Raw genomic sequence first — 26,182 nt, forward strand, 5'->3', positions numbered from 1 at the left:
AGACACGACCCCCTGGGAATGGGCACCTGCCCCCCAGCAGACTCGGCTAGGCTGCATGGCCCTGATTTGCTCAGGAGGTCACGTAGGACAATATCAACAGCCTCACTGAAGGGGCAATAGCTCATGTCAACCACCTCCCCTTCCCCAAGGCTAGGCCCTGTCAGAGGAGAGTGGGTCATGGACATGATTTGTTCTGGACAAACCCATGTGCCCCAAACAGTCAGGTCTCACTACCCCACCTGCTAAGGGCCAATCTCTCTCCCCGGCTGGTCTAGGAGCTCCTGGATTGTGCCTATGCACAGACAGGTGCGATGTTTCCCTTTCCAGGCCTCTGGGATCTCTCCTGTCCCCCACCAGTTCGCAAAGGTGGAGTGGGCACGTAAGGAGGGGTGAGTGGATGGATGGAGGGGACGCGTGGGGAGCGGCAGGTGGATGGATGGATGGATGGATGGATGGAGGGGGCATGTTGGCAATGGTAGGTGGCAGGGTGGACGGAGGGGCACGTGCAGGAGGGGAGCAAAGGGCTGCATGGGGAGGAGGCCAGCCAGGAGCTGCCCCAGCCAGAGCCCCCTAGTAGAAGGTGTATGGGGAGGGGCAGGAGACCAGCCAGGCACTGCCCTAATGGGCAGCCAGAGCCCCCCCAAGGCAGCCAGTGCAAATGGGTGCAGGCGGCAGACCAAGCGAGCGGGGCGTGAGCCAGGAAGCGACAGAGCAGGAAGGCCCCGACTGAACAAGCGGGCCGGGATCCCTCGGACTCAGGTGGTGTCTCTGCCCCCTCGGGACTCTGCAGCTGGTGCTGCCCAGGCCATGGGACCCAGGCATCCAGGGCACCAGTGGCATCCCCCCAGGCCCTCCTACCTGTGGGGGCTCAGAGCCCGTGTCCGGGGGTGCTGGGGGCCAGTGTGGGGTCTGGGGAGCTGTGACTCTGCACTGCCTGGGGCCGCCCAGTGCAGGAAGTTGGAACCCACAGGTTAAACCACATTGTCGCGCTGCTTAGAGGGGAAGTCGAGTTGCTGATCCGTTCCTCCCAGGCTGCCTGCAGGGAGCTGCCCTGGGCACCACGTACAACGGGGGCGCTGGGGGCAACAGGCAGCATCAGCACATGGCACTGAGCTTCCCAGCCCCTACCCTGGGGCCAGACAGGGCTGGCGTCTCTAGAGGGAAAGCCCCAGCCCCCACCCCCACCCTGGCAGCCAGCCAGTCCCCCCAGTTAGAATCATAGAAGATCAGGGTTGGAAGGGACCTCAGGAGGTCATCTAGTCCAACCCCCTGCTCAAAGCAGGAGCGATCCCCAATTAAATCATCCCAGCCAGGGCTTTGTCAAGCCTGACCTTAAAAACTTCTAAGGAAGGAGATTCCACCACCTCCCTAGGTAGCGCATTGCAGTGTTTCACCACCTTCCTAGTGAAAAAGTTTTTCCGAATAGCCAACCTACACCTCCCCCGCTGCAACTTGAGACCGTTACTCCTTGTTCTGTTCTCTGTGGTAGCTGATGACAGTCTAGATCCATCCTCTTTGGAACCTCCTTTCAGGTAGTTGAAAGCAGCCATCAAATCCCCCCTCATTCTTCTCTTCCACAGACTAAACAATCCCAGTTCCCTCAGCCTCTCCTCATAAGTCATGTGTTCCAGTCACCTAATTATTTTTGTTGCCCTCCGCTGGACTTGTTCCAATTTTTCCACATCCTTCTTGTAGTGTGGGGCCCATACCTGGACACAGTACTCCAGATGAGGTCTCACCAATGTCGAATAGAGGGGAACGATCACATCCCTCGATCTGCTGGCAATGTCCCTACATATATATCCCAAAATGCCATTGGCCTTATTGGCAACAAGGGCACGCTGTTGACTCATATTCAGCTTCTCGTCCACTGTAACCCCTACGTCCTTTTCTGCTGAACTGCTGCCGAGCCATTTGGTCCCTAGTCTGTAGCGGTGCATGGGATTCTTCCGTCCTAAGTGCAGGACTCTGCACTTGTCCTTATTGAACCTCATCAGATTTCTTTTGGCCCAATCCTCTAATTTGTCTAGGGCCCTCTGTATCCTAGCCCTACCCTCCAGTGTATCTACCTCTCCTCCCAGTTTAGTGTCATCTGCAAACTCGCTGAGGGTGCAATTCACACCATCCTCCAGATCATTTATGAAGATATTGAACAAAACTGGCCTGTGGACCGACCCTTGGGGCACTCCACTTGATACCGGCTGCCAACTAGAACACCAATGGGTCAGGATTGAGGGGCACTGGCAGAGCTGGCGGGTGAGGGAGGCTGGGACAGCAGGGGACTGTAGGTCCCCCGCCCTTCTCCCCCCCAGTAGCTGTGGGGATGGGAATTGTCCCCGCCCCCGTGCTGCTGGCTCCCACTTCCCGTTTGCAGGCGGCTGGGGCCAAAGCACCGAGAGCCCAATTTAGCCTCCAGCTTGTGCTCACTTCCTGAGTACGGGACCGAGCTGGGCCCAGCCCCAGAGCACTGGGGGAAGGGATCACTCTGCTGGACTGGAGGCAGCTGGAGCAGAGGAAAATCCCCCTCTGCTGCCAGCAGGACAGGGTGCAGCACATACAGCAATGCAGCTGGTATCCCAGCCAGCAGAAGGCAGTGAGGTGTGTGTATGTGTACACACCCCACTCTTCAACAGGGGGCAATGGGGTACATCCCCAGCCAGGGGCAGTGTCTCACAGCCCCCTCACTCAGCACCCCACTACCCAGTTCCCCCCAGCGGAGCTGTCCTGGCAGGATGTGGTTGCCATAGGCAGGGAGTGGGGCCCCTGACTTTGTGGTTCCCTGTGGGGTGGGGGCCATGGGGTTGGCAGCACACACACGGCCATTGAGGACTGGACACACAAAGGGCTGATTATGAGGGGCTGGGGGAGCCAGGAGCCGGCACTTGTGGGCCTGACACGGGCGCTGGCCCCAGGCCGGGGAGAGCCAGAGTTGGGCACAGGGGGCCGGGCAGAGGGCCAGGCTTCCTCACCTTGGGGGCAGTACAGGAGGAGGCATGGGGCTTCCCCGCTAGGGAGCACCAGCTCTTTCTGGGGGGCAAACTCCCTAGAGAGGAAAGGCCCCCGCCTCATTCCCTGCCCCCTTGAGCTAGCCAGCCCCCTGTCATGAGGCCAGATAGGAGCTGGCACCCCTTGTACCCCATTTCCACATCTCAGAGCCGGCTGCAGACAAGCCCATCCCATGCCAATTAGGAAACACACTTTTATTACACTGCCTAAGAAAACAGCAAAAACCATACACACCTGGCCAGGGAACAGCTCCCCCCAGCACACCTGTGCCCTACAGCGCCCCCCGCTAGGCCAGGCTGGGGGCTCCACCCGCAGCCAGCGCTCCCGCTGGGCCAATGACCCTACCCCAAGGGGCACGAGGCCCTGGCTGAGGTGCAGGCAGCGCTAGGTAGCCTATCTGGCCCAAGGGGAGCTGGCAGATTCGCCCACCCCCGGCTCTGGGCTGACTCGGCCTTGAGATGGGGGCACGTGGACTCACAGCCAGTCGCCCTGGCTCAGGATATTGTTACCGGCCCCCCAAGGCCAATTCCAGACAGAGCAGGACTGGAAGAGAGGGCGACCCAGAGACCCTCAGCAGGGGTGGCCGGGCTGCTCAGCCAAGCCCTGAGACATGAGCCTGCACACTGCGATGTCGACGGCCCTGGGGGGTGAGAGAGCTCAAATTAGTACTGAGAGTGCCCTGAATAGCTGCATCTCCCAGCCGGGCAGGCCAGCTGCCCCATGGGGATAGCAGCCATCCCCTGTCCTGCCCCACAGCACCCCCTAGTGTTGCACCAGGGTAATTACCGCAGCTGGCTGCGCAGATCCTCTCGTTGGCCCCGCAGCACCTCCAGCAGTGGATCCTCCTCGAACTCAGTGCCATCTGATTCTGGGGGCGACAGAGAGAGCCCAGCTCATACCCCAGCCACGTCCCCCCAAATCCCACCTGCCCCCACTCACACCCCTGCTCAGACCCCAGCAAGATCCCCCACCCCCAAGATCCCATCCAGTTCCCCCCAGCCCCCAGGGGGACCCTGGCTAGATCCCTCCCTAGCCCTGCTCAGAGCCCCTCCACCCACACCCTGAAATGAGACCTGAGCAGATCTCCCACTTCCTGCTGCCACTCCTCACTGAGCCCCCGCCCCAGCCCTCTCCTCCCTACCCGGGCTGCCAGCCACCCCCTGCACCCCCTCACCCTCCGCCTCCTCTAGCAGCTGAGCCGCCAGCTGCAGCAGCTGTGGGTGCTGGGAGCCAGGAGCCGGGAGTTCCCCTGCTGCACCCTGCTCTGAAGGAGAGACTGCTCCCTGCCCTGACTGGTGTCCCCTGGTGGGGTGGGGGGATGCTGGGGGGGAGAACAGCTTCTCAGAGATCACCTGGAAAAGAGAGAGATACAGGAGGTCACTTGCCCTGCTCTCTGCACCTCTAGCCCACACCCCCACCCCGCTCCCCAGAGGCAGCGCCCCTACTGTGCCAGCACCCTGCCCTACCCCACCCCCAACTAACACCCCGCCTCACTCCCCACAGCCAGCACCCCAGCCCCAACCCCCTCTGCTGGGAGGCCAGGTGCTCCCCAGACACCCCTGCCCCCTACAGTGCCCCTTGCTGGGAGAGGAGCTCCCTCCACAGCCAGCGACCCCACCCCACTCCCCACAGCCAGGCTCTCTCTGGGTACTGCACCTGCCCAAGAGCACTGTGGATGGATGACTCCCCCTTCCTGCTCCTCCAGCTGGGGGTGGCCTCTGGCTCCAGGGCAGCTCTGCCTTGCGACGGCTGAGGTTTGGAAGGCTGCTGGGTCTCTTTAAGTATGTTCTGTGCCACACCCACTGCCCACATTCCCCGCCGAGCATCCCGGGAGGCGGCCCGCTCCGCCGGTCCCGCTGCCCGCTGAGCATCCCGGGAGGCGGCCCGCTCCGCCGGTCCCGCTGCCCGCCGAGCATCCCGGGAGCTCCACCTCTCTGCAGCTCCTCCTCCATCTCCCTCAGGCTGTGGTGTGCTGGAGGGAGTTGCAACAGATGCCAGCTGCCCCAGGACATGAACTGCTATGGGGTTCTGCCTCACAGCTGGCTCAGCACTCAGGAAGGGCACCTCCAGGGGGTGCCCCATTCCTTGGTGAATCACAGAGGATCCTGGTGCCCACTCCAGGCCAGATCTCACTTCTGGCTGGGCAGCAGGTGCTGGGAACGCAGTGCCATCTCCGCTCTTCCATGCTGCCACGCCTGGCAGCAGCCCAAGGCCAGGACGTGTCATGCACGCCCTATCGCCCTGCAGGAATAAGGGGAGAGATGTGCCGATGAAGGGGCATTGCCTGCAATATCCTGGAATAATATTAAGTATCGCCGGAGCTCGCTGCATTAAAAAACACAAACATTTGTGCATCACCACGGGATCGTCCATGACTTCGCTGGGAGACACACCAGATGGCAACCCTGGGAAATGCTACAAGCTTCAAGGCACTCTCCGAACCAATGGGCCAGCCAACGCCAGCTCGGAGTGCCTAGGAGACGCTCAGAAGGCACCCTCTAGAGCAGCCCAAGGGGAAACCTGCAGTCAACTACTCACCTGCGACAGGAAGCCCAGCCCAAGGGCCCAAGCTCGACAAGGGAGACTCACAGACAGATGGGGTTGCTCGGGCAGAGCTAAGAGTTGCTACAGATTCCTAGATCCCAAGGCCAGAAGGGACCATAGTGATTACCTAGTCTGGCCCCTTGTGTAACACAACCTGAGAACTGTCCTGAAGAATTCCTTGAGCTGCGTGGCAATGGGGGAATTTTCTGTCATCTTTTTATGATGCCAATGTGTGCCTCAGTTTCCCCTATATATGACTCATTGTTACCCGGTGGGGGGATGGGACGAAATGGGAATGTTCTTAATCTGTTTTCTCTGAATACTGTGTGTGTCTCAGCTTCCCCTATATATGGGGTGGGCAAACTATGGCCCGTGGGCCGCGTCCGGCCTGCGAGACCTTTTAATCGGCCCTCCAGCTCCTGCCGGGGAGCTGGCGCTTGCCCCGCTCCGCATATGGCTCCCGGAAGCGGCAGCATGTCCCCCCCAAAGGGACTCTGCATGCTGACCCCATCCCCAAGCGCCATCTCTGCAGCTCCCATTGTCCGCAAGGGCGGCACCTGCAGATGGGGCAGCATACAGAGATACCTGGCTGGCACTGCACCTCTGCATAGGAGCCGGAGGGGGGACATGCCGCTGCTTCCAGGAGCTGGCTGAGGTAAGCACCACCCAGAGCCTCCACCCCATACCACCTCCCGCGCCCCAGCCCTGATCCCCCTCCCACCCTCCGAACCCCTCAGTCCCAGCCCGGAGCACCCTCCTACACCCCAAACCACTCATCCCTAGCCCAGAGCCTGTACCCCCTCCCACACCCCAACCCCCTGCCTCAGCCTGGAGCCCCCTCCCATACTCCAAACCCCTCTGTTCCACCCCCAGCCCCCTCCTGCACCCCTGGCCCCACCCCAGAGCCTTCACCCCCACCTGTATCCCAACCCCAGCCTGGAGCCCCCTCCGGCAGCCTGAACTCCTCATTTCTGGACCCACCCCAGAGCCCGCTCCCTCAACCGGAGCCCTCACCCCCAACCCCAATTTCGTTAGTATTCATGGCCTGCCATATAATTTCAATACCCAGATGTAGCCCTCAGGCCAAAAAGTTTGCCCACCCCTGCCCTATATGTTACTCAAGTATCTAGGTGGTGGGATGATTGTTGCAGAGACCCCTAGAGGGCAGATGTGACTGCTGGTGAGCTGCAGAGAACAGCCCACATGGTGTATCCTGGCAACTGATGGCCAGGCCCCCTCCTCTGCAAGAACCAGCCGGAGGTGCTGGTGCAGACCAGGGGACCTGCTGGCCCAGGAAAGAGACAAAGGAAGGAGGAGGGGCAGTGGGCAGCTGAAAGGGTCAGTCTCCTGGTTTGGGATGAGGGGGAAGGGGGGGGGCAGGTGAAGTGCAGGGCTCCACACCCCACCCACCAAGATGGACTCTGTTCCAGGTGGATTCACTGCAGGGAGCTCATGGGGCTGAATGCTCGGAGGTTGGCCCCAGGAAGTGCCGAAGCTGAAGATGCTCCTTGCTCTCGTGGAAGGGCCCCTGCAGGGAGACTTGCTACACCAGAATCTGGGCTGAGCCTCACACAGAGCAGTTCCAGAGCACCCAGACTGTGACTCCATGACAGGGGAAAAGGTTTGTTTGCTCTCAGGATGGGCTGGGAAAGGAGACAAAGGTATGAAGGGCGTCCGGGTCCTTCAAAAGGACTGGCCAAGGCAGGCCCTGTATCAATAGAAAAGCCTAGAAGAAATGGCAAGCAGTCACCAGGACGCTGCCTGTAGGTGGAAGTGTCCCAGAGGAGACGGATTTCCCTGCTCTGCTCCCTGTGGAGAGGCGGAGACCCAGCTGGAGAACAGAAGACAGGGAAAGTGCGAGGTGGGGGGAATAAAGCCTTGGCTGCTGGAGAGGCCTGGGGGCTCTCCCCGGGACCTGACCAAGGAGGTTGGATGGATGGACAGACAGGGTCAGAATGTGGGGTTCATTACAATGTGGCTGGGTTTGGGGTTTGTCACAGAGTCATGGGGCGATGCTCTGGAACTACTCCCTATGAAGCCAGTCAGGACTCTGGGGGAGCCGCCTCCTCTCTGAGCTACGCTGTCTCCAGGGCAAGAAGCTTACACAGCTTTGACCTTCCTGGAACCTCAGCTCTCAGAGTCTTCAGCATGCCCCTCTCTCACTAATCCCCTTTCGTTCTACTGCTCCCCAGTCACTTACTGCAGGATGCTCTGTCCACAGGGTGCAGTTTATCATAGAATCTAAGGGTTGGAAGAGACCTCAGGAGGGCATCTAGTCCAATCCCCTGCTCAATGCAGGACCAACACCAACTAAATCATCCCAGCCAGGGCTTTGTCAAGCAGGGCCTTAAAAACTTCTAAGGATGGAGATTCAACCTCCTCCCTAGGTAACCCATTCCAGTGCTTCACCACCCTCCTAGTGAAATAATGTTTCCTAATATCCAGCCTAGACTTCCCCCACTGCAACTTGAGACCATTGCTGCTTCTTCTGTCATCACTGAGAACATCCTAGCTCCATCTCCTTTGGAACCCCTCTTCAGGTAGTTGAAGGCTGCTCTCAAATCCCCCCCTCACTCTTCTGCAGACTAAATAACCCCAGTTCCCTCAGCCTCTCCTCGTAAGTCATGCGCCCTAGCCCCCTAATCATTTTCATTTCCCTCCGCTGGACTGTCTAATTTGTCCACATCCCTTCTGTAGTTGGGGGGGGGCACCAAAACTGGACGCAATACTCCGGGTGTGGCCCCACCATTGCCGAATAGAGGGGAATAATCACTTCCCTCAATCTGCTGGCAATGCTTCTACTAATACAGCTCAATATGCCATTGAGCTTCTTGGCAACAAGGGCACACTGCCGACTCATATCCAGCTTCTGGTTCTCAGTAATCCCCAGGTCAGGTCCTTTTCTGCAGAACTGCTGCTTAGCCAGTCGGTCCCCAGCCTGTAGCGGTGCATGGGATTCTTCCTAAGTGCAGGACTCTGCACTTGTCCTTGTTGAACCTCATCAGATTTCTTTTGGCCCAATCCTCCAATTTGTCTAGGTCACTCTGGACCCTATCCTTACCATCCAACATATCTACCTCTCCCCCCAGCTTAGTGTCATCTGTGAACTTGCTGAGGGTGCAATCCACACCATCATTCAGATCATTAATAAAGATGTTGAACAAAACCGGCCCCAGGACTGACCCCTGGGGCACTCCGCTTGATACCAGCTGTCAACTAGACATCGAGCCGTTTATCACTATCCGTTGAGCCCGACAATCTAGCCAGCTTTCTATCCACCTTATAGTCCATTCATCCAATCTATACTTTAACTTGCTGGCAAGAATACTGCAGGAGACCATATCAAAAGCTTTGCTAAAGTCAAGATATATCACATCTCCTGTATTCCCTATATCCACAGAGCCAGTTACCTCATCATAAAAGGCGATCTATCCCAGCACTGCCACCAGTTGTCACGGAATCCTCGGGCCGATGCTCTGTAACTACTCCCTACGAAGCCAGTCAGGACTCTGGGAGAGCCTCCTCTCTCTGAGCTATACTGTCTCCAGGGCAAGCAGCTTACACAGCTTCAACCTTCCTGGGTCTGACCTCAGAGCATTCAGCATCCCCTTCCACACCGCCTGGGCGGGGAAGCCAGAGGGTCCTGCACTCCAACTCCGCAGTCAGACATGACTCTCAGCCAGCCAGTAAAACAGAAGGTTTATTCGTCAACAGGAACACAGGGTGGGGCAGAAATCAGTGATTTTCAGCCAAGTCCATCTTGTGGGGGAGGGGAGCCCAGAGCCAGGGCTCTGGTTCTCCCCTGCTCACCAAGCCAGCCAAGACCAACATGCTTCCAGCTGCCTGGCCCCTGCCCTGCCATTGCTCCTCCTCCGGCCTTTGTCTCACTTCCCGGGCCAAGAGTCTCCTGTTCGCATCCCCCTCCTGGGTCTCAGCTTACGAAGGGGCGGCCATAGCATCCATGTGGGCAGCTGGATCAGCCCCCACAGAAGTCACACACCCTTATTCCCACCACCTAAACATTGGTGCAATACACGGGGAAACTGAGGCACACACAGCACTCATGCAAAACAGTAAGACTCACATACAACATAACAAGGGGAAAATCCCCACTTTGTCACAGGGTTGACCTGGCTACGATAAATCACCCCTTCACCTTCCCTTCTTCGTTAAGCTATAATCTCAGGCTGCGGCTATGTTACAAAAGGACGTCGATCTAACTTACATTGGCACGTGGCTGCTGCAGTTATTGAACGGTGACTGTGTGCCCACGTAAGCTGGCTACCTTGCACCACCCTAACTCTAGTGTAGACCAGGGCTTAGGGATGACACTTCCGTGACTAGGTCAACCCAACGCAGCCTACCTCGAACGAACCGAGTAGTGCAGACCAGGCCTCCATCTGTCGCTCTCGGGCAGGTTTTCTAACCCTTCTCTGGTCCCCCTCCTATTTATCCTCATCCTTGAGCGGTAGCACAGAGGTGGATAGTGAGGTCCAGCACGTGGGCTATGAACTGGACAGCACTGAGACAGGGCGAGAGCTGGGAATACAGCGCACAGGGGAGCTGACCAGAAAGGCTCTGAGCAGTTTGTGGCTAGGAAAGGCAACAGCTGTATGATGCCCTGTCACACATAAAGGCTCACCCGGGAGCATCACTGGTGCAAGAATTGGTGGGGGGTGCTCTGAGTGGGGCGGGGGTTACACAGAAACGGTAGGTGAACTATGATGAAGCGGTGGGATTTTCTTGGTGTCTTGCATGAGTGCGGTCTGTGGCTCAGTTCCCCTGTGTGCTGCGTGCTTAACGAGGTGGTGGGAGGGAGTTTGTTGCTGGAGAGGACCAGGTGAGACCTCACCTGGCAGTCAGGAACCCAACAACTGCCTGGAGATTGGGTACCCTAGTGACTAGTAGGACCCCCAGTTTGGCAGTCAGCCAATTCTGGCCCATGGGAGAACAATGGGCTGAGGAGAGAGGAAGGACCTCTGCGGCTGGGTTCCAGCCAGTGGGGGAACAAAGGATGGAAGAGAGAGGGCCTTAGTGGCCTGTATACCTGGGACCAAGACAGTGAACTGAGGAGGGGCTGTAGGGAAGGTGATATAGGGTGCTCGGCTGGAAGGAGGAGGCTGCTGAGCTGGGGACAAAGAGCAGCCTGAGCCCAGCAGGACTGGGACAGACCCACGTGGATGGTGCTGAGACTGGCCAGGCTCAAGAGCCCCAAGAACTGCCTGTGCTGGATTCAGATGCTCACTAAACCCTCCTGTGTTACGCTGGCTGGGAGTCACTGCAGGGTAGAGATCGGGCTTGCATTGCTCTCTCTAGGCACGGAGGCCCCGGGGTCCAGCGTGAGTGGACACTCTGAGGGGACCCATGGAAGGTTCAGAGGGGTGCAGGTCCAGGAGGCGCTAGAGCGCAGGGCTTAACCCCCGGAGAACGTGTGGACCCACGAGAAGGGCCGTCACACTGACGGGAGCTCCTCCCAGGGACCGTACAGAGCCGAGAGAGCACAGGGAATGAGTGTCCATGACATGACCCCAGGGTAGTTTGACTTGCCCAGCACTCTGGGGCAGGGCAGGCAGGGAACAGGCACATATAACATTGCAGTGGGGCAGCTCGCCCAGCACTGAGATGCAGCCAGCTCTCGGGCAGGGCAGACAGGGAACAGCCCCACAGCTGGCTTTGCCCCCCATGATCCCTGCTGGGAGAGGCAGGTCTCCTAGAATCATCCCCTCAAATCACCCCTGGGCTCCTACCGTCTTTGGGCCCCAGGCCAGCTGACTCTTCCAGCCCAGCATGGGCAGTGACCTGCCGGCCTGGCTTGCTTGCTCCATCTTCCGACGCAGGCGCCACTGGAAAAGGATGTCATCCTCCGGCCGAGTGGAAGAGGAGCTTTGTGGGATATGAGCAGGAGGCCAGCAGGCAGGGGGCAGGGGCCCTGGGGGGAGACAAAGGGAGGAACAAGAGACCAGGAATAACCCGCTCTGGGCCCGGATGGGAGCTGGTGCCCCCTGGAGAGGAAAGGCTCTGTGTTCCATTCCCTGCCCCCAGAGCCAGCCAGTTCCCCACCCTGGGGACAGATGGGATCTGGTGCCCCCTAGAGGGGAAGGTCTTGTGTTCCATTCCCCTCTCCCTGAGCCAGCTCATCCCCACCCTGGGGCTGGATCAGAGCTGGCGCCCCCTAGAGGGGAAAGGCCCAGTACCCCCGTTCCTACCTGGGGAGGGCTCCAGCAAGGAGAGGTGAGGGGGGCTGGGAAGCGCCTGGTCCGAGTCCGGGATGCTGGATGGAGCTGTGGAGCACAGCCCCTCAGAGCTGACGGGGATGGTGCTGCTCAGGGAGGACTCACTGCAGGAAGAGCATGCAAGCTTAGAGGGGGCAGCGGGTTTGTCCGTTGGAGGGCATCCTGCCTCTCCCCAGTGTGCAGGAGGGGTCGGAGGGGGGATACCCAGCAGGGGTGTGCGTGTGTCCAACAGGGGGTGAGATGGGGGCGGGGGTTGCAGGGGTGGGGATGTGTACATGGCAGGGAAGAGGGTGCCAACGGGGGGGGCGGTGGAATACCCAGTGCGGGGGAGGGGGCGGTGTCTGGACAGTACCTTCTCAGCAGCAGCCGGGCGGCTCTCTCCTGCAGGCTGCGGGTGTCAGGGTCAGGCGACTCCAGCAGGGAGGTGTCTGAGGGGACCCCCTGGAACAGAGCAAGTGTGCAGTACAAGCAACAGCCCCACAACCAGGCCCCAGGGAGCTGGCAGCACCAGGGACTGTCCCCCACAGAGCCAGCTAGAGTACATGGTCCCCTGCTGCCCCAGAGAGGGGCTGGGCAGGGTCCTGGGGGCAGAGGAATCCCAGAGCAGAGAGAGAGAGGGGCTGGGCAGGGTCTTGTGGGGGAATCCACAAAGCAGATAGAGAGGGGCTGGGCAGGGTCCTGGGGGTGGGGTGGGATCCCCAGAGTGGATAGAGAGGGGCTGGGCAGGGTCCCAGGGGCACCCCAGAGCCAGCCTGGCCCTCTCCTTTGTTAAGTGGCTGCCCGGTGCCCGCCAGCTCTGCATCCCTGCAAGCGACATACTGACCATGGGGCGCAGTGGGGGTCTGGCCTCTTCCAGCTTGGCGCAGTCTGTAAGGAGATGGCCCAGTTAAAGGAGGGTCCAGGGAACCAACCAGCCCCTCCACCCGCAGGGACCTCAAGCGGGGGAGGGGTATGGACCCTTTAGTCTAAGTGCCCTCCCGCAAGCAGGGACCCTGAGCTAGGGAGTGGGGGACCCCTGCCCAGCAAGGGGGGGTACCTGGCTTTGCCCCCCCTTTCGGGGTGGAGCTGTCAGAGGGAGGTGCTGGCTCGAGCCACCAGAACTCCCTGGCTGTGGGGATGGGGGGCACCTGGCGCTGGCTGCGGCTGCTCGGCTGCCCATGGCGGAAACGCTCTATGCACCTGTAGGGAAAGGAGATGGTGTTAATGGTCACCTGCCCTGCCCGGAGCCAGGCCTAAGACCAAGGAGTCCTGGCTCCCAATCACCACTTCCCTGCTCTAACCACTAGACCCCACTCCCCTCCCAGAACTTACAGAGAACCCAAGAGTCTTGGCTCCCAATCTGCCCTCCCTTGCTCTAACCACTAGACCCCACTCCCCTCTCAGAGCTGGGATAGAACCTAGGAGCCCTGGCTCCCAGCCCCCACCCACCACACTCTGACCACCAAGCTCCACTGCCCTGGGAGCAGCTCACTTGGCAATGATGGACTCTCCATCCCGGGCTGAGGCTAGGGGGTCCAGCAGCTGCCTCAAGTCTGGCGTCTTCTCGGGGGTGCTAGGGGAGCTGCACTCGGTCGAGGGCCACGATTCCAGGAAAGGGTTGACGGAGTCTGAGTCCAGAGCTGTCCCCCAGCAGCTGGGGCCCTGCAGGAAGCTGAGGTCTTGGGGGCTGGAGGCTGTGGGCTCAGGGGGGCGCTGTCGGTGCAGGGCGATGGCAGGCACACCAGGCAGCAGGTGGACTGGGCTCAGGGCCTAGAGGGGAAATGGAGAAAGCTCAGGAGTGTGATGGGGGCCAGCCTGGGTAGAGACTGCACCCCCATCTCTCCCAGGATGCAGCCCCCACAGACCTCCACAGCCGGTTTCCCCATAACGGCCCCAGCCTGACCCAGCTCCACCCCTGCAGCCCCCTAATGTGACCCAGCTCCCCTCTGCAGCACTCCCCTGCACAGCCCAACCCAGCTTCCCCTAACTCCCCATACATAGCCTTTCCCAGGACCCTCAATGCCTCTCTGCAGCCCCCACCCTGACTCAGCTTCCCCCCAAACTCCACAACACAGCATGACCCAGCTCCCCCCTCCAGCCCCCCAATGCCTTCTCATACCCTCCCCCACCGGACCGTGCACTGGTGCCGTGGGCCGGGCAGGCGGGCAGGCGAAGGGTGGTAGTGGCTCCGGGCTGGGCTCCCCAAGGCAAAGGGGCTCCCCTGGACGGAGAACAGAGCTGTGCTGCAGGCAAAAGGGGAATGAGCAGGGCTCAGGGGCAGGGCTGGGCACCCCCCGTCAACCCAACCCCTAGAACCAGACAGCATCGTCCCCCCCCCGCCCCCGGGACCAGACACCATCACGCCCCCCACTCCCTCCCACACCCTGGGACCAGACACCATCGCCCCCCCAGTCCCCACACACACCCCGGGACCATCAGCCCCCCAGTCCCCACACACACCCCAGGACCAGACACCATCGCCCCCCAGTTCCCCCCCCATCCCCAACAGCATCACCCCCCAGTCCCCACGCACACCCCGGGACCAGACACCATCGCGCCCCAGGCACCAGACAGCATCGCCGCCCCACGGCCTGAGCACGCTGGTATGCAGCCAGCTCTGGGGAGTCCGGGGGGAAGATTGGGGAAGCGGGAGGACCTTACCTGGACTCCATCCTTCCCGGCCCCGGAGGTGCGGGACCGTGGGGGTTATGGGAACCCAGGCGTCCAAGCTCCACCCTCTGTCCCAGCAACCCCCAGGACCCTCCCCCAACCGAACTTGCCGCCCAGGCCATCACCTAGCAACGACCGCCAAGCATGTCGGGAAAAGCCGGCAGAGGACGGGAGTGGGCGTGTGTCCCATAATGCACCACGCTGTCTGGGATTTTCCCCGGCCCCGCCGCTGAAAATGGCCGCCCAGGCGCCTGTCGGCGGGTCCTACACTTCCCATAAGGCACAGCGCCACCTGACTACGCTCCCAAGGTGTCCCGCGCCTCTTTGCCTACAACTACCGTGAGTCATTTCGCCACTGACTACAACTCCCATGGGGCAGCGCAGCGCGCCACCGGCCACTCGATAAAAATGGCCGCCGGGCAGGTCTGTGTGTCCTATGACGACATATCCTATGAGTCATAGCGCGCTGTGACTACAGCTCCCGTGGTGCTCCCCGTCTACTTCCACCCGTTCAAAATGACCTCCGGGCGCTCTCGCGCTACCCTTCCCAGGAGGCAAAGCGCCGGTCCGCAGACACGACGCGGACTACAGCACCCAGCGTGCCTAGCCAGAGAGGCCGCGCGGCGATTGGGCCTTGGTCGCTGATTGGCGGCGATGCTCGGCAATGGGAGGGGTGCAGACGGCCGGGCCACTGGGCGCGCTCGGGCAGCATCGCGTCGTTGCTGCTGGTGTCGGCTGGAGGGAGGTGAGAAAGCGGGGGGAGGGGTGTCCGGGCCCTGGGGCGGGGTGCGGAGGTGTGTGGGATGTGGGAGCGGTGTCGGTAGGAGGGGGAGAGGGGAGCGTAGGGGGTGTATGGGGAACGTGGGGTCGGAGGTGGGGGTGGAGATCAGGGTGGAGCTAGGTGGGTGGGGGAGAGTTTGGGGGTGGGGGGATGTAGGGGGTGCGGAGGTGTGTGGGATGTGGGAGCGGTGTCGGTAGGAGGGGTTGGGGGGGAGCGTAGGGGGTGTATGGGGAACGTGGGGTCGGAGGTGGGGGTGGAGATCAGGGTGGAGCTAGGTGGGTGGGGGGAGAGTTTGGGGGTGGGGGGATGTAGGGGGTGCGGAGGTGTGTGGGATGTGGGAGCGGTGTCGGTAGGAGGGGTTGGGGGGAGCGTAGGGGGTGTATGGGGAACGTGGGGTCGGAGGTGGGGGTGGAGATCAGGGTGGAGCTAGGTGGGTGGGGGAGAGTTTGGGGGTGGGGGGATGTAGGGGGTGCGGAGGTGTGTGGGATGTGGGAGCGGTGTCGGTAGGAGGGGGAGAGGGGAGCGTAGGGGGTGTATGGGGAACGTGGGGTCGGAGGTGGGGGTGGAGATCAGGGTGGAGCTAGGTGGGTGGGGGGAGAGTTTGGGGGTGGGGGGATGTAGGGGGTGCGGAGGTGTGTGGGATGTGGGAGCGGTGTCGGTAGGAGGGGTTGGGGGGGAGCGTAGGGGGTGTATGGGGAACGTGGGGTGGGAGGTGGGGGTGGAGATCAGGGTGGAGCTAGGTGGGTGGGGGAGAGTTTGGGGGTGGGGGGATCGGTAGGAGGGGGAGAGGGGAAGCGTAGGGGGTGTATGGGGAACGTGGGGTTGGAAGTGAGAGTGGTGCTGGGGGGGAAGTTTGGGGGTAGGGGGATGTAGGGCGTGTGGAGGTGCATGCGATGTGGGAGTGGTGTCGGTAGGAGGGGGTGGAGATGTGTGTGGTAGCTCGGAGGGGTGCATGGGAGGAAGCAGCCGTAGGGGGTGTATAGGGAATGTGGGGTTTGAGGTGGAGCCATATGGGGAGGAGAGTTCGGGGGTGGGGTGGGTGGGGCTGGAGATCAGGGTGGAGCTGGGTGGGGGGGTGTATGGGATGTTGGAGCGGTGTCTGTTGGAAGGGGGGAAGCGTAGGGGGTGTATGGGGAACGTGGGGTTGGAGGTGGGATAGTGCTGTGGGGGGGGAGAGTTCAGGGGGTGGGGTAGTTCGTATGGGGTGGGGTTGGGGGTAGAGCTATGTGGGGGGGAGAGTTGGGGATGTGGGAATGGAAGGAATGTGGGGGGTCTGTGGGGGCAGGGTTGAGAGGTGTATGGTGGGGGGGGAGATACCTGTGGCGGAGAGTATGAGGTGTGTGGCGGTGATACCAGCGCTGGGCGTGGCCCGTTGGAGAGGTGGGGTATGTGCGGTGGTGGGGTGTATGTTACTGGGCTCTTGCCTGGTCCGCATTGGTGTGTATGGGGTGGTGTATGTGTCGTACCGGGGCTGAGCCTGGTCTGCGTTGGGTGGGGGGCGCAGGCCCATGGTAGTAGGTTGGCCAGGTACGGAGGCTGCGTGTGGGCTGGGGAACGGCAGGCCCACTAGCTGCCTCATTGCCCCCAGAGCACCCATGGAACTGTGCTTGAAGTTCAAAATCCAACTGTTTCCCAGCACCGCCCTGCCCCAGGTACCATCTTGTTCCTGAGTGGCACAGAAACTGGCCAGTGCCACCTGGGCATTACTGCCTCTATCCGGCATTGTCAGAGCAGAGTGGTCCCTGGGAGTTTCTGCCTCTAGCCGGGCGTGCGGCTTTGTCAAAGCAGAGTAGTCTGGAAATCGAGGAGGTGTGTCCCTTGCTGCAAGCTTGGCCGGTTCTGGTTTTGCTGCTACTTTTGGTAGATGGATGGCTCACGGTTCCCAATCCACCATCCCTGAGGAAATGGGCCCAGAATGGAAAAAGGTACCGCAGCCAATGGCAAGGAGACAAAAGCCCTGAAATCCCAGCTTGTCCCCTTTCTAGGGGATGTCAGTTTGGCTGGCTGCAGACGTGAAGATTGTGCAGGTTTTGTGCAGTGTCCTGAGCCGGAAAAGCATGTGTGAAATGCTGCTCCATTTCTCCCCCTGCCCTTGTGGGGGCTTTCGGGCTAGCACATTTCCGCTTAGGTCTGCGTCCCCTTCAGTCTGTCAGCTGGAGCTGAGTGTGGCTGGAGAACTTGGCTATGCACTTGACCCATTTCAGCCCATCATATCGGTCAGCTAAGCTACAAAGAGAAGGGAAATGACCCTGGTTTCTGTCTGTGTGGCTTTGCCCAACTGCTGGAAAAACAGGCCAAGCAAAAGCTTTGTACCATGTTGCGTTGGGCAGTCGGTCCCTTTGTTGCTGCTGTGTTGTGATCCTGTAGCGCTGAGCACTCCGGTTCTCTTTAAAAGCTGGTTGGTGACTTATTTTGGGCTTCTGAGGGCCAATAGAGTTTGTTGTTGAAAAATCTGGAACCTGATTCAGCATGGAAAGGGTCAGGACTCCTGGGTTCTATTTCCCTCTGCCCCATCCCCCTTCTGAGCCAGGATAGAACCCAGGAGTTCTGACTCCCAACGCCCCCCGGCTGTAACCCACCATCCTGCTCTCCATGCCTATGTCCCCATAGCACGTTCTCTGACTCCAGGTCTCTCTTTGCAGCGTTCCTGGCCCCAGGTCACCATGCTGCCTACGAAGGTGGAAATCGAGAAGCAGGGTAGGTTCTATACCTCTGTGGATCTGCCTGAAGAGCCCTGGTGGTACCAGATGGCAGGGTGGGCACCTCCAGCTACCTAGTCTGGGATTCCAGCTGCCCCCCAGCCAGGCACTGAAAGACATTCCCACCCCACAGCTGCTATGTGCCCAGCAGCTGATCCATTCTAAGGAGGCCACAGAACTTACACCCCCTGGGGGAGGGTCGTCATGGGGGCAGTTGGGGGTTACATGCCTGTCTCTGCATGGGCTCTACCCACCCTGGGCATGTTGTGATCCTCAAAGTACTTTGGCGAGTGGAGGGTCCCAATTGCTTGCCATCAGGATCTTTGGGGTGCACACCCGGCATCCACGCCCATTCAAAGGGACAAGTTTTATGATGGTCCGGTCAGGGTTCAGGGTGCAATCCAGCCCAGTGAGGGGTTGTGTCCACTTGCCCGGTTGCTGGGGGTGCCTTCCAGCGCTTTGCTGCTGGGAGGCTCGCAGCCAATCTACCAGCATGCAGGTCACCCCTTGAGTGTGTGCTAGACAGCCCTGGCCCAGCAGCCTGTCTGCAGCCCCACCAGCAAGCTGACCCCAACATGTTCCAATTCCCGAATTTCCCCCAGAGTATGCTCTGCCATGTCCAGCCCTCTCCTGGCCAGTTCAGAGAAATAATGCGGTTCCTTTCCTCCTCGAAAGACACCCACGCATCACAGCTTATTAACCTCACTGGGATGAATGCACCCGCCGTTCAAACACAGAGGTGAGTTGGCTTGTAAGAATAAGACCCGTTTATGAACAATAGGACACAATAATGACAGGTTTCAGAGTAGCAGCCGTGTTAGTCTGTATTCGCAAAAAGAAAAGGAGGACTTGTGGCACCTTAGAGACTAACACATTTATTTGACCATAAGCTTTCGTGAGCTACAGCTCACTTCATCGGATGCATGCCGTGGGATTCAGCCACTGAATGCATCCGATGCAGTAAGCTGTAGCTCGCGAAAGCTTATGCTCAAATAAATGTGTTAGTCTCTAAGGTGCCACAAGTCCTCCTTTTCTTTTTGAGGACACAATAAGTGATGCCAAGTAAAAACAATCAAGTTAGAAAGGGGTACAGGCAAAACACAAGTGAAAACATACATCTAAAACAATCTATCAAGATACAGGTGGTGGTCAAGATGGTCTGTCTGCCTGCTTGCTCTTCCCAGCCTCAATCAGGACCTTCACAAAAGCGCAACATGCTGGCTTCCCTTGTCCTTTTAGGTGCAAGATCTTTACCTAAGCAGATTTCTCACCTGTGTTCAGTTCTAGAAACTTCAACCCCCCTGTGGTGGAAGAACCCATTTTCTTAGCTTGCAGTAGCTCTGATCTCTTGTGTCTAGTGACGGGTGCCAAAGGTGGCTTCTGTCCTTGCCTTATACCTTCAGAGAACTTGTTCTAAGCAGCAGGTTGACCTCAGACTGTTTGCCGTTCCCATGGGCTTCCCATGCCCTATATGGTTTCTGTGTAAATGGGCCTGTCATCAGTTCTGATCACATCTTGCTTAATCTCCTGGGAGGCAGGGAGCTGACTGGCTGGGAGTGAGCTGTTTCTCCCTGTGTGTGGACACAGGCTGTAAAATGTAACCTCACTAAGTGTCAGTATTTCTCCCCATAGCATTAATACAGACATCTCCCCAGATATTCATCACCAAGTGTCATTAGCTTTCAGAAAAGACCTCACTTGATACCCTCTGATAATACATAATATCGTATGCAACCCGTTGAGTCAATTGCTTATCATTGAGGTTCAGCCCCCCGCCCTGTCTTTATAGCCCAATCAACCTTTGCAATGTTTGCTTTGGACAGTAGAAGTCTGACCAAGTTTCTCTGGGCATGTGGGTTCAGTGACATTGTAGTTGCAATCACAGATGTGTGCAAAAAGCCAGACAACGGGTGTGTGGTTGAAAGCTTGTTGAGGGCTGAGAAGCCTGTTCTGGCTAGTCCAGACTTGAGCTGTGCACAGACACCTTACGCGCTGGGTTAGGGGCTGTACTAATGCAATTGGGACAGTAATAACTCCCCCAATGCTTTATGAAGCGAGAATCTGACACCCGCTGAACAGAATTATTCTGTCATAGAAAGAGAATGCTCGGCCGGAGCGTGGGCAGTGCAACAGAAATTCTGGGGCCTAACCGATCACTCTGCATTAGCATGATGGCTCCAGTCCCAAACTACTCTGATGGAGCATGACGCTCTAAGAATATGAGATGGAAATTGTACACAGAAAGGGAACAGAGACCCTGGTCCAGGAAACAGGGCCTTTGGGTCGGCCAGTGGGTAACCCTCCTGCAACGTTGTAAGGGGGGCAGGTGACCCGAAGCATGCCTGGATTCACACCCTTTGTACAAAATATGCCTTGGGAGGTGCCAGCGGAAAGCTCATGACTCACTGGGTATTAATATCATCGTGTAACGTGGCTGCAGGCAACTGGTGCAAAGTTATGGATGTAAACTGAAATGATAATTGACAAGTGGTTGCCAGCCAAGCAGGAGCTACCCCACTGTAGCCAGAAGGGTGAGGTTTCCACTCCCGCAGTGCTCTGAAAGACTGTGAGAATGTCGTGTAAACAGGCCCACCACACTCACAAAGGGGGGAGGCGAATGGCGCACTACCACGGTGGAGGGGAGGGAGATAGCCAATCACATGTCTCGTGTTCATTCGGTTACACTGGCAGAGGCAGGACTAAATGATATCCATCTTTGCAGACAACTCCAACTGGTTGGTGGGGGGCAGACCCCTCGGTGCCACCTCACAGCTGGAAATAGGCTTTTGTCATTGACATTTTTGAGGGTCAGGAGACCCCAAGTGATCTGGCCGACCCCTAAGATGAGAGAGGATCTATCCCCCTTTGACTTTGGGGGATCAATCTGGCCCCTGGGGTTCGGTCAGCTGGCTTGGCGGAGATGTGGGGAGGTTTTACCTTCCACCATGTCTGCCTTGTTAAGTTTCAGTCACTGGACCGTGTTTTCTTTCCCTTTCTCTTGTAACCGTTCCTGCCACTTAAGCTCATTGCAAAGCTTTTTGGAATTACATGAACATGGTTTATGTTGAATCTCAACCCATCCCAGGCTGTGTCTGAACTCAGCTGTTGGGGAACTTCAGTTCACATAACAAACTGTGAGCTATTGACTCTGTAAAGAACCTACAGACCCGAACCTCCCTCTGATTGTCCCAGGACAGGGCTGGACATCTCAGAACACATGGTTTGGGGAGATTCCGGGCTGGCTGGAGCGTGGACTCACTTGACCCATTGATAACCAAGGCTGGGTATCACAGGCCGACTCCTGGAGCGAAAGCGTTGGATGAGGGCTGGCCATAGAGCGCATGCTCGGTCCTGACTGGGAGCGTCCCAGGCAGACAGCTGCAGTAACAAGGTGTTGTGAGACCCGTGGGGGTAAGGGGAGACACAACTCTTTCCCCGTCTGGATTGCACCCCACAACGTGACAGGTTCTATTTTGCCTCCCCCTGTGTTCAGGTTTCTTCATTTCCTGTCCCAAAGCAGTTTTTGGACCTCCTGTGTTCTGTCCTGGCTCGGGGAGGAGAGTGGGGTTTAGTGGTTATGGCAAGGGGGGGCTTGGAGTCAGGACTCCTGGGTTCTATTCTAACCCTGCAAGAGCCCCAAGAGACAAGGTGCTAACCCCTTCGCTCTGGCCAGTTGTAGCTTGTGTTTAGCTCTTCCCCAGCTGCCCCACCCCGGAGATGGCTGCATTCCAGTGCCAGACAAGCCATCCCTGTGGGTGGAGCCCTTTGGGATGTGCAGAGCTGGGCGGGGCTGTGGAGAGGCTGGCTGTGAGGGAAGGCGCAGGCTCCTCTCCAACTATCACACTCAGGGCTCCAGGTGTCTGAGTTACACTTCCCACCGCAGATCTGGAGATGACCAGCGCCCGGAGCCGCCTTGATGCTGTGCTGCAGTGTCTGCTGGAGAAAAGTGATGTGGACCGGTGGGTGGAGATACATGCGGACTGGTGGGGGGATGAGAGCATAGGCTGGGAGTTGGGCTTGGAACAGAGCTGGGGGAATATGGGGCCTTTCACCTCTAGGGGGCACCAGTTCTAATCCACCCCCAGGGCAGGGGTCAAGCGGGCTGGTTTGGGGCGGCAGGAAAAGAGACACGGGTCCTTTCCTTTTTAGGGGGCACCCCTGGGCATGGAACTGGCTGGCTCAGGGGTGTGGGGAATGGCAATGGGGCCTTTTCCGTCTGGGGAGTGATGGGTCCCTCCAGCCCCACGGCAGTGGGTCGGCTGGCTCGGGGGCTGGGCCCCCAGGGTCGCATGCCATGGGGGGTGGGATCGGGCTGGCTCTGATTCGGACTGACATGCTCCTTGCAGGGAGCAGATGGACGAGGATGCAGGGAAGACGTCCAGTGACCCGCTCAGCAAGTAAGGAGCCTCTGACCAGGAGCTGTTGGGGGGGCTGTGTGGGGGGAGCCTTTCTCCTGTGGCCCGTTGGGAAGCCAGGTCAGAGCTGGGAGGGCCCGTAACATTCCAGTGCTGAGCTGTGAGATGGCAGGATTGTCCCCTTCACTCAGAGCCCCGCGTTACTCCGGCCGGGTTCAGCTCCCAGCCCTTGGTTCTTCCCCACCCTCACGCTGACCTCTTCCAATCACCACCCGTGCTCCTCAGACCCCCCTCCTTCTCCTGGGTCAGGGGTGTGGGCAGGATTGGAGCAGGGGGCACCACGTCTAGCAGCGGGGGCCTGCTGCCCCTGGGAAGGGTGGGGGGGCCTTGCACCTCGGGCCTCACCTCCCCTCTCCTCTTGTCTTTGCAGGGACTCCTCCCCCTCCGCGACTGGGAAGAGGTGGGTACCTCCAGTGGCATTGTGCCTCACTGTGCACCATAGGGCTGTCAGGCCCAGACACCACCCTGACGGGAGATGGACGAGTAGACGGGGGAGGCCCTGGGGTCTAGTGGGTTAGAGCAGGGCGGCTGGGAACCAGAGATGCCTGGGTTCTCTCTCAGCTGTGGGCGAGTAGTGGGATCTGGTGGGTTGGGAGGGAGGGGGAGTCAGGACTCCTGGGTTCTCTCCCTCTTTAGCCATTTGACCTGATGCAAGTCCCTTTGCAGTCAGCACCTCAGTTCTGTCTGTGAAGTAGAGGTGACACCCCCAGCTCTTGGAAGGGCATTATGAGGCTGAAGTTTTGTTATTAAAGGGCTTAGAGATTCTCCCGCAATAGTCACTGTGTGGCTGTTTCCCAGCTGCCCCACCCCAGAGCTGGCTGCATCTCGGCACTGGGCGAGCTTTCCTGTGCAAGGAGCCCTTGTGGGGAGGGGGTGGCAGGACGGTGCTAGGATGCGGATATCTGTGTGGGGAAGGGCTGGCTCCTCTCCCAGGATCATGCCTGAGGCTCCATGTGTCTGGGCCCCCATTCAGCCCTATGGCGGGGAGTCCCTTCTATGGCCTGGCCTCAGTCCCTGGAGGTGTTGGGGCTTGGCTGTCCACCATTGATCTGTCCCCACCCCCACGGCAGGCCCTCAGCACGGTTCTCCCATCACCGGCGCAAGAAGAGGAAGGAGACAGATGATGGATTGACTGAGGGTGGCCAGCAGAGACAGAGTAAGTGGGGGTGGGGCACAGGGCCTTCCCCTCTAGGAGGTGCTGGCTCCTATCTGGCCCAGGGCAGGGGACTGGCTCGTTCGGGGTGGGGGTGGGGGGACTGGAACATGGCTGGGTTGGGGGGCAGGGAATGGGGCCTTCCCCCCAGGGGGTGCTGGCTCACATCCCGAGCGGCGGGCTGGTTAGTGGGGGTTCCCGTCTGATGGTTTTTCTGTCCTCACCCCCAGACACCTACATCATCAAGCTGTTTGACCGGAGTGTGGACCTGGCGCAGTTTGCGGAGAGCACCCCGCTGTACCCCATCTGCCGGGCCTGGATGAGGAACAGCCCCGCTGTGCGCGAGAGGGAGCGCTCGCCCAGCCCCCCGCTGCCCACGCTGCCTGAGGATGAGGAGGTGGGGGGTATGTGGGGGGAGGGGTTGTATGGAGTCCTATCCCCCCATGGTGCAGGGATGGGGGTGGGGCTGTGTCGGGTGTTCCCTCCCCCTGCTCTGTGTTCCCAGGGGGCCGTGGGGCAGGGATGGGGGAGGGGCTGTATGGGGTGTCCCCTCCCCCTGCTCTGTGTTCCCAGGGGGCTGAGGGGCAGGGACTGGGGAGGGGCTGTGCGGGGTCTCCCCACCCCTTGCTGTGACCTTCTCTTTGTTCCCAGGGGGCTGAGGGGCTGAACGGGAAGAGCCAGGATGTGTACAAGCTGCCCCCGCCGTGTGCTGGCCTGGAGAGTGCTGGTGGGGAGTCTGTGAGCGCCAGGATACCCTCCCCGCTGCCACCTGAGGATGGGGGGCTGCCCCCTGACATGGTGAGGGTGGGGCCCCGGGCTGCTGTGTCCACCCGCTGCCCCACCCAGGGCCTCATGCCAGCTGAGCTCTGGCCTCTTCCCTCCTCCACCTGCAGGGGGTGCTGCAGCTCCCCTCAGTCTGTCCCCCATCCACTGCTCTGCTCTGCTCTCTCAGCCTGGACTGCTGCCCCGCCACTCTCCATGGGTCCCATGGGGTCCCTGATACTGTGTCCCAGCCTTGCAGGCTGCCTGCCCCCTATCTCCCACCTGGTTCCCCGCTCTTTTCCTACCCACTTCCCCTGGGGTCCACCCCCCAACTACCCATCTCCCCCCACACAGAATCACAGAATCTCAGGGTTGGAAGGGACCTCAGGAGATCATCTAGTCCAACCCCCTGCTCAAAGCAGGACCAATCCCCATTTTTTGCCCCCGATCAACTTAACAGCCCCCTCAAGGATTGAGCTCACAACCCTGGGTTTAGCAGGCCAATGCTCAAACCACTGAGCTATCCCTCCCCCCCCCCCCCCATGCTCATACCATGACACTGCCCCTCCCCTCCAGGGAATCCACCCCCTGTAGGCTCCCGCTCTCCCAGGTTCCCCCCCAACCTGATGTGTGTTCGTTCTCTCTCTTCTCTCCCCCCCCCCCCCACCCATGTAGACCCCTGACCCACGGCCCTCGATGTCGTCTCTCATCTATAAGAACATGGAGCGCTGGAAGAAGATCCGCCAGCGGTGGGTGTGCCAGAGTGGTGGGGGATGGAGGGAGGGTGTTCACACTCCGCCTGGGGGAAGGGCTGGGGGCACTTCAGCCTCAGGGAGGGAATGGGGTTCTTGTCACCCCGCCCCATCTCTGATCTCTGCTGCCCCCGCAGGTGGAAGGAGGCATCGCACCGGAACCAGCTGCGCTATGCTGAGAGCATGAAGATCCTCAAGGAGATGTACGAGCGGCAGTGAGGGGCCCTGCCCAGGCCCTTTCTCTTGGGGGTGGGGCTGTACTGAGGCCCAGACACTGGGAATGGGGCCACTTGGGCACCCCGCCTCTGGGGAGGCCACTCCTAGTAGAAAGCAGCTGAAAACCCTGGGCTTTGTGTGGGGGAGAGTGGTCTAAGTTGGGGGTGCCACTCATGCCCCCCTTCTGTCCCCTGGCTGGGCTCTGTGTGGGGTGGGGCTGCCCCTGAATGGAGGCAGCAGCTAGTGCATGTAAGGGGGCCTAGTCTCCCATCCCCTCCTCTCCTGCCCCCCCCCCCAAGTTCCAACACAGCCAATAAACGGAGTCCCTGGCACCTGGTTCACCTGTGTCATGGGGAGATGACACCCTGGAGTGGCCCAGGGAGAAGCCCCCTTTGGGGAGAATTCACAGCTGGAGGCAATGCAGCAGGGGTGGGGAGATAGGGGTGGCTGGGAAGTGGGGTCCTGCCTCACCCCTGTGGGTAAAGGGGGCTCTGGTGGGGCCAGACCTCTGTAAACCCCACCTGAGCTGTTCCACAAAGGGTTAATCAGCCTTGAGTTGCCCCCCTCCCCTCAGGAACAGAGGGGTGTGTCGCAGTGATGTCATGCTGCTGCACTGGCGCAGAGGGGCAGAGCAGGGAGTTTGCACTGGCCACACTTTGGTGGCCGGGCTGGCCCGTGTCTGGGTGTTGCGGCAGGGCCCCAGGGCCTCTAGTGAGGGGTGCACTGTGTGGGACCTGGGGGGAGCATGAGGTGAGAGAGCAGGGTGGGATGTTACTGTAACCCATGCCCCTGGAGTATGGGTGCATGTGTCCCTCCTGCAGCTCCCCTCACCCCACATACGCAGCCATAGGTCCCAACAGCTGGCCCAGGGCCCCCCTGGCTGTCTCTCTCAGCCCTATGCAACAGGTGCTTCCTAACACAGCGCCAGACACCTGTTATGCTCTGACACACAACTCCAAACAGCCGCCCGCC

At 59.6% G+C, this 26,182-nt stretch overlaps 2 protein-coding genes across 14 annotated transcripts; one reads left to right on the forward strand and one right to left on the reverse strand.

Moving 5' to 3' along the window:
* Window positions 1–3,234: 3,234 nt before the first annotated feature.
* Window positions 3,235–14,543, reverse strand: PROSER3 (proline and serine rich 3). The gene is made up of 12 exons (XM_074938462.1): window positions 14,424–14,543; window positions 13,882–14,005; window positions 13,255–13,532; window positions 12,820–12,962; window positions 12,607–12,650; window positions 12,136–12,224; window positions 11,757–11,887; window positions 11,298–11,479; window positions 4,663–5,247; window positions 4,181–4,358; window positions 3,793–3,874; window positions 3,235–3,646 (listed from the first exon to the last, which is right to left on the reverse strand). The coding sequence occupies exons 1-12, from the start codon at window positions 14,432–14,434 to the stop codon at window positions 3,577–3,579; spliced, it is 1,917 nt and encodes a 638-aa protein (XP_074794563.1). The 5' UTR covers window positions 14,435–14,543; the 3' UTR covers window positions 3,235–3,576.
* A 327-nt stretch (window positions 14,544–14,870) lies between these two features.
* LIN37 (lin-37 DREAM MuvB core complex component) lies at window positions 14,871–25,529 on the forward strand. Of its 13 annotated transcripts, none has more exons than XM_074938589.1 (10): window positions 14,937–15,177; window positions 17,856–17,910; window positions 21,796–21,871; window positions 22,259–22,309; window positions 22,698–22,727; window positions 23,398–23,483; window positions 23,711–23,877; window positions 24,132–24,278; window positions 24,918–24,991; window positions 25,132–25,503. In XM_074938589.1, exons 1-10 carry the CDS (start codon window positions 15,097–15,099, stop codon window positions 25,211–25,213), a joined length of 849 nt encoding a protein of 282 aa, XP_074794690.1. In that variant the 5' UTR covers window positions 14,937–15,096; the 3' UTR covers window positions 25,214–25,503. The 13 variants fall into 13 exon arrangements, with proteins under 13 accessions (XP_074794695.1, XP_074794690.1, XP_074794699.1 ...); XM_074938598.1 differs by having other exon boundaries at window positions 15,107–15,177; window positions 21,761–21,871; window positions 25,132–25,514; XM_074938595.1 differs by lacking the exon at window positions 14,937–15,177 and adding an exon at window positions 16,498–16,593 and having other exon boundaries at window positions 25,132–25,511.
* Window positions 25,530–26,182: the final 653 nt, after the last annotated feature.

Source organism: Natator depressus, chromosome 24, assembly GCF_965152275.1.
Source record: "Natator depressus isolate rNatDep1 chromosome 24, rNatDep2.hap1, whole genome shotgun sequence".
Taxonomy (NCBI): domain Eukaryota; kingdom Metazoa; phylum Chordata; order Testudines; family Cheloniidae; genus Natator; species Natator depressus.

Excerpts from the sequence above, each read along its gene's own strand:
- PROSER3 (XM_074938462.1), bottom strand. Across the intron at positions 12,963-13,254 it reads GGAGAGTCCATCATTGCCAA|GTGCATAGAGCGTTTCCGCC; the intron begins GTGAGCTGCTCC and ends CTTTCCCTACAG. Across the intron at positions 11,480-11,756 it reads CTTGCTGGAGCCCTCCCCAG|GGCCCCTGCCCCCTGCCTGC; the intron begins GTAGGAACGGGG and ends GTCTCCCCCCAG.
- LIN37 (XM_074938587.1), top strand. The coding sequence starts at position 16,722 with ATGGTAGTAGGTTGGCCAGGTACGGAGGCTGCGTGTGGGCTGGGGAAC. Across the intron at positions 17,911-21,795 it reads GGTGGAAATCGAGAAGCAGG|ATCTGGAGATGACCAGCGCC; the intron begins GTAGGTTCTATA and ends TTCCCACCGCAG. Across the intron at positions 23,878-24,131 it reads CGCTGCCTGAGGATGAGGAG|GGGGCTGAGGGGCTGAACGG; the intron begins GTGGGGGGTATG and ends CTTTGTTCCCAG.